This window comes from Mus caroli, chromosome 5 (assembly GCF_900094665.2).
Source record: "Mus caroli chromosome 5, CAROLI_EIJ_v1.1, whole genome shotgun sequence".
NCBI lineage: Eukaryota > Metazoa > Chordata > Mammalia > Rodentia > Muridae > Mus > Mus caroli.
The window spans coordinates 32,052,265-32,059,158 of record NC_034574.1 but is presented as its reverse complement, the minus strand read 5'-3'; the positions used below and the strand labels follow the sequence as shown (position 1 = coordinate 32,059,158).

Genomic DNA, 6,894 nt, shown 5'->3' with positions numbered 1-6,894 from the left:
CATGATCATTTTAGAGATGGTAAAATCAAAAGACCTCAGAAGGTGGAAGAGCTTGTCCAAACCCTACAGGTGGGAAGGAACATCCAGGTCTGACTCCACACAGAGAATGCATGTTGTAGCCCAGGAGCTGTGAGATCAAGTGCGACATGAAACCAGCCTTTGAGCATCAGAAAACGAGTCCCCAGAGCTCGGGGTCAGGGAAGGGATGCAGGGGATGAGAAAAGCAGGAATGGCAGGGAGCAGCAGACAGATGTAGGCAGAGATCCGTGGAGTGGGGACAAGCACCAGGCCACAGCCAATAGGCTAGGAGTGTCTAGACACATGGCACACAGAAGGGCCCACGTTGACACAGGTACGCAGGGGTCTCGGACATCTCACTGTGAGCATAGGGCAGTTATGGCCATTCAGAATCAAGGAGGTGGCTGGTCTAAGGTGACATCAAGGGATCTACAGGGGGCAAAGTCTGAGACCATCACCATACCACAGGACAGGACTAGTCAGGGAGGTAGCAGGCTATTATAAAATAAGAAGCTTAGTTTCCACAGGAAATAATGGGGCAGGTTTTTTAGCACATTGTCCTCAGAGCATACAGATGTGATCATTTCTAAAGTGCCCCTGGGACCCAAAGGAAACCGTATCTCCCCCCCCTCCACCTCTGCACACAGCTGCTCATTTATTCTCTCTCCATTTCCCAGTCTTTCTTGTACAATTGACTCTTGCCATAAAAATAGACATTTATTGTAATATTTGTATAAACCCACTTAATGAAGTCGGAGGGTTACCCAGCTTACCAGCGGGTGAACTTGGGGTGACCCATCCTTGGAAAGAAGCAGCTATGGTCTTCGGGGCCAGTAGGATTTGTCTGGAAATCATGTGTACCCCACCCCAAGCATCCTGTCTGTACCCCCTTCTGGGTTGCCTGGGATGCACCTCACTCAGGCTTCATGCTCTCTAACAATGAAGTCTGTGGCTCTCTCTTCTACTTTTGTAGAGAGGCCTTCAGAGTTCCCAACAGTAGATCTCTGGGGGACTCAGGGGGTGAAGAGCTGCATCAGAGTTAGGCCAGGCAGAATGGGCCATGGGAAACACTGGCCTTATAGGGACAGGAAGATCAACTCAGATCAGAGGTGCTGAAGCCTTCCTCCTTGGGTTTGAATCCTGTCTCAGGTATGAATCTGGACAAATTACTGAGTATCTCATCCAAGGATATCCAGACACTGTCTGGAGTACAGGCATCTGCGTCTGTGAGAGGATGCATGAGTGGGTTCACACAGCTTGCGCATTGAGCCCAGCACATCCTCAGGCTGAATACTGGGTGGATGTGATAGGCATAGTGACGTTTCCTGGGCCACGCCCTCAGCTGTCTGCATTGTGATCAGACTTACTGCTTAGCTGCTGCAGGGTACTGGGCAAGTGGCCAGCACCTTGCAAAGGGACACCACACACAGTAAACAGTTCTTTCCCCTACCACGGGGAGGATTCCCCAAGTACTGGGCATGTGAGCCCCAGAAACACTGGCCAGAGAGGCTACCTGCCAGGGGAAGATAACTGTCACCCGAAGGCAGCTGGCTCTTCCTGGTGACTCACCGAGACTTAGAGGGAAAAGAAGGTGGAACTGGGAAGATTAAAAAGAGAAATGGATGCTGGGTAGAGGCCTGGGCCTGTGGCCACCAGTTTTCCGTGGGAGACAGGCCTCAAGAAAGTGGCTATAAGGACAGAGACCAATGTCTTAGGAGACATGACTGAGAGATAGCCACAGAAAGAACTCAGGCCATGACTGCAGCACCCATCTTAAAATCTTGGCCCTGAGGAGAATGGATAAGGAGGGGAAAGGGCAGGCTCAGCCTTGAGACTAGTACCTTCTACCAGAGTAGGGCTCTGGACACATACTGGAGTCTGCAGAAACCCCTCAGAGGCTCTTGGTTGTCTGGAGGTGTTTGTTTGTTTGTTTGCTGGTTTGTTTTGGTTTGAGGTTTTTTCTTTGTTTTGTTTTTTTTGTTTTGTTTTGTTTTTGTTGACAATTTGGTAGAGGAAAAAGACACCAAAGTGGCTGGTTTGGGGCTTCCTGCTCCCTGATGGGAATCCCTTAACAACCTGAGGTTAAGCATGAGAAATAAAAGAACAACCCATTTGCATGGTACTGGGATTGCCAGGTTCCTGGCTGTCACCTGGCTAGGGAATCCAAAGGAAACAGCAGCCATGTAATTCTTCAGGGAACATGACCTTGGTTAGGGACCTGAAGCAGGCCAGAGCATGTAGTCCCTGCCTAGCCAGGATAGGAAGCAACTGAGAGGGTGTCAGGCTGGGTGGACTCCGTGTAGAACTGAGCTAAGACTCAGGCCCTGGCTTCTGCACAGCATATGGGCGGGGTTGGGGCTCTACACTGTGCTAAGCAGGGGACCTTGACTGAGCACTTTTCCATGACCAAGCAAAGTGAAGAGGACCTGGTAGGACATAGGAATTTCAGCCTTAGGAGCACCCTCCACTTTAAAGCTAAAGGCTCCCAGTCCTCAGCTCATCTAGCTACCTGACTCCAGCTCGGGTCTCCCCACTTAGCCGCTACAGGCTGCAGCAATGACAGACTAGCCTTGACCCCTCAGCTTCTCTGTCCTGCTCAAGATCACCATGCTATGTGGGTTTAGAGGACTGGGGTACAGAGGTGGAACCTTGTGTTTGAAGACTTCATAGGATGAGCTATGGGCTTCATTCTCCTAGTGAGTCTAGAAGAAGAGCGAAGGAAAATTCCACCTGCCTTCCTGCCTACAGAAGAGTGTAGCCTTGGCGTTGGAGCCTTGGTTTTACAGCTCTACTCTCCTGGAAACTACACAGGTATTTGGTGGCAAGAGCCCTGCGACTGTGCGTCCCAGCAGGGACTCTGGCAGAAATGCCTAAGCTAACCATAAGGACTCGGGAAGCTTGCACACCTGTCTGTGTGAGCTGAATTCTCAGGCCTGAGTGGCTTCCTGGGGGTAGAAGAGGATAGACACTGGCCCCGACCGAGCAACCTGAATACTCCTGGGAAAACCCTTCCACGAGGGTCTCAGATCCTTGCTCCTGCCAGCTGCTGACGGGATGTCAGAGTGGAATGATGCAGGTCCACCCATCCCGCTGTGGTCACAGAAGCTCTTCCACGAGGCATGGCCTGGGATCTGTCAGTTGTGTTCCTCAGAGTCACAAGGAAACTGTTTATCTGCATCAGGGAAATGACTGAGCTGGGAGTGCCCAGACCGGTCTGACTGCAGAGTTAAGGTGTCACTGTCACATAAGGTGTTGAGTGAAAGAGCCAGGCAGACAGGGAGGCTGCCCTCTCCCTCACAGTAGGTAGGGACAGGAGGTACAAGGACCACACTCCAGCACAGCCTGCAGGGATTCTAGACAGATGGTTGCGGGGACAGAGTGGTGGACTTCTTGACCCTCTGGGATGCCCCGGGATGACTGTCTACAGAAGTCAGTTGAATCGTACCCCCCTGCATCTCCTATCAGAGAAAGCAAGCACGCTTTCCATATTCCTGACAGTTGCCCACATTCCTGCGACTCAGTGACTCAGATGCTTGTCAAAGATAAATTCCTTGGGATTTAATTAAGCCACTGGATAGTGGTAGGTTGCAGAGGCTTATGGGTCACAGGTGTTGGGGGACTCAGATTTCAGCAGAGAGTCAACACTTCTGAGCCATTCTGCTATGTTTGCTTCAAGCTGGAGACATCATAGCTCCCGGGATGACCTCCTGTCTGGACGGCCGCTCTTCCATCCAGAGCACTGTCCTAGCCTCTCTGTGTTTGAATCTGGCTTCCCTATAATGTCCGGTCCCTGCTCCATGGTTCCATCCATGGGCCTGATCTGAACCCCAGTCATTCTTCTTGCTTCCAGGAAATCGTGGGGCCACTTGCTTGGTCCTGTAACTACACAGCAAGAGGCTTCATCTGGCCTGCTGCCGCCGTGTCTCATCGCAACCCACCATACGCTCCTGCACCCAGACCCACCGTCCTATCCTTTTTTCACACTGTCAATCTGATGGCTAACATTCTCTTCACCCCAAGTTTGAAAGAGTATAGCCACATAGGCAGGGTCCTTTTGGAGGTGCCCCACCCTACCTGCCCTAGATGGACAGGAGCATCCCAAAGTTACTTCTTGGGGAATTTCCTCTGGAAGTCGACTTCTAGCATCTCGTTCTAGCACTACCCTTTATCTTACCCCCTGTGCTCTGGGAGGCCCCAACACCTGAGGAGATGACTCTACTCTCTACCAAGAATCGTGGGCATTGAAGGCTCTACAGTAGTTTTCTCTATGGTAAAGGGTGCTCCTGGCCTCAGACCTCAGACCTCAGACCTCAGAGCTTCTGGGTGCTGCACTACCAGCTTGAGCTCCTTCATGGGATGTCCCTACAAATTACAACAGATAGCTTTGGTCTGTTTTCTCTGTCCTCACTCCTCCCTGGTCTTAGGCACAGCCATGCTCTGGGACTTATGCGGTGTCACACCTATAAGTGTCAGAGTGTCAGAGCCTCCAGCTTTCCTCGGAAATCTACAATCCACAGGGTCCCCACATTGGCGATTCCAACTCTCTCTTGCTGGCCACTAGCTGCCAGTCCAGCTGTGCATGGAGTCAGAGGTTTCGTTGGTTGCTCTGGCAGATAAACTCTGGAAGAACACTCTCAGTCCAAGGAGATTTATGTACATGAGGCAGAGGGGCTGCCTGAGTCCCTCTAGGCACTCGCGGTGCCTTCAGGGAGGCACACAGCACGGGGACAAGGCTTGTGCCGATCCCCCAAGGTAGCAGTTCCCATGTCCTGGGCTTCCACTAATTGCACTTATCGATTTCTGCCATCCAGATCCACCTTTGCCCTTGGCTCCTGAAGATGTCACAGTGGGGATACTGGGAAGGCTCGCCATTGTCCTGCAGAGCTCCACAGCAGAGGCTGGCCAGGTCCCCAGGCCTCCCCTTTAAGTGACCGTCAAATGTGCGTAAGTTCTGTGTTCAGGCTCTGGACTTTGAAAAGCTTTGTTGCTGTTGGATTTTGGTTTCAGTGAGGATGGGGCACCACGGGGACTCAGGTAATTCCAAAAGCTCTTTGTCTAGCCTGTAAGATTAAGAGATAATTTGAAGTGAAACAAAAATCAAAGGTTAAGTAGAGTGCCCTGGTATATCTTCAAGCCCACACCATCCTGATCTCTCTTGACAGTTGCCCAGAGAACCTTCTCCACAACCCAGAAAAAAAAAGGGGGAGCAGGATTTGGATATCCCAAGCCCCAGGACTCCATCAATGGAGCATGGTGTGAGCTGTCTCCCAGAGCTCAGGATAACCCTTCATTCTCTCTATACCATGACCAAACATGTGCCTGGATATGTCCCAGGCAATGGGACATAGAAGGGACCTAACTTAAGCCCTTGCGAGCTAGTGTTAGAGTCAGGGACATCACTAAGGACATTGGGTGGTCCCTCTAGGGATCTAGCAAGCCTCAAGGGTACCCTGGAGTTCAAGGATCCTCAGCCTAGGTTAGATTCAGGGTCAAGACTCCAAAATTCAGAGGTCCTGGCAGATACCAGCCCTATTATGGGCAGCCCTATTAAGGGGACTGGGAGTGTATGGAAAGGCAGGGACTCAGGCTGAAAGTTGGGTGCTTGGAAACAAGGAATCAACAGCCAAGGCAGGGCCAGATCCTGGGATGCCTTCAGTCTTCAGGTCTCTGAATATAGTCGGGCATCATAACTGGGCATGCAGGTTGAGATCCAGAGGTGAGGAGCCAAAGACTGTTGGTTTCCGGACATTGTGCAGTCACATTAGGGATCTGGCTTCATGAGCCACTGGCTTGTCAACCTGCTGCTCCTTGCCCTGGAAGGTCACTTGAAGGTCACTTTGCACAAAGCAGGAACTACACCAGACTGGAGATAGCTTTGGGAATGGGACATAAACTCTGTGGATGAAATGCCGTGGGGCCTCTCTTTCTCAGCAATCCTCACCATGTGCCTCTATGGCAGGACCCTAAGGACCCTAAGGACCCAGGGCCACACGGCCCCTGAGGAGATGAAGTGGGAGAATCCAAAACAAGGTTGCACTCAAGGCTCCTCATTTCCCAAGGAGCAGCACAGCCGGAGGGGAATCAACCTCCTCTCTCAATCGGCTCTGCATCAGCCAGTAGAAAGGAAAGGATACACACCCGAGTTCTCGGCGCATGGGAGTCGTCAAGGCCACAGAATGAATGCTAGTGAGAAAAACAAAAAAAGGAACAAAAACTATAACATAAGACCAAAAGAAAACAAGAAGAGAAAGGGGAAGAAGGAAAAAGAAAAGAAAAGGAAAGGAAAGGAAAGAGAAGGGAAGAAAAGAAAAACGAAAAGAAAAAAGAAAAGGAAAAAGAAAAGAATGTGAGATGTGGTATGGAATTCACTGACAGCATCTTACAAAACTAGAACACTAGGGGGCAGCAGAGAGAGAGGAGCGGAGGGCTGCCAACAGGAGGTGCCATTGCTCCCTCCAGCCTTATGTGCTCAGTGGGTTGTCCCTACACTTTTATCAGGTATCCCATCAATCCCTGCTGCCAGGTGAGACCTATGCCGTGTGCAGAGACTTTGGGGGATAAAAGTAAGGCTGCACAGGGCAGCACAAGGGAAGGGCCTGCCCAAGGGCACTCTGTGCTTCTCCAGTATATGTTATAGTGGGCAGAACAAGGGAGGCAGCCAGGCCAACCTGCAGACAAGTGATCCTTCCCTACACTGCCCCTGGAAAGAGATTTGTTAATTTAAAACATCATGTGCCTTTTGCTAGTCATCTTTAGAGAAACGCTGCTTAAAAAAAAAAAAAAAAAAAAAAAAAAAAAAAACTCTTAAAAAAACAAAAAAAAAAGATCAGTTAGTTCAAAAAAATATTTTTTTCTTAATCTACTTGTGACTTGCCC

At 50.5% G+C, this 6,894-nt stretch overlaps 1 protein-coding gene across 4 annotated transcripts in view; it reads right to left on the bottom strand.

Annotated features, from left to right (window-relative positions):
• Positions 1-2,950: 2,950 nt before the first annotated feature.
• Jakmip1 (janus kinase and microtubule interacting protein 1) overlaps positions 2,951-6,894 on the bottom strand; it is a 122,037-nt gene continuing 118,093 nt past the window's right edge. For 3 of the 4 annotated variants that reach the window (XM_029477928.1, XM_021162250.2, XM_029477929.1), the window contains 2 exons: positions 6,157-6,232; positions 4,835-5,078 (listed from right to left, as the gene is read on the bottom strand). In XM_029477928.1, the coding sequence (XP_029333788.1) occupies positions 6,182-6,232 (51 nt within the window). In that variant the 3' untranslated portion in view covers positions 4,835-5,078; positions 6,157-6,181. Of the gene's footprint in view, positions 3,233-4,834; positions 5,079-6,156; positions 6,233-6,894 lie in introns of those variants that run through there. The other variant, XR_003836754.1, reaches the window with a different exon arrangement.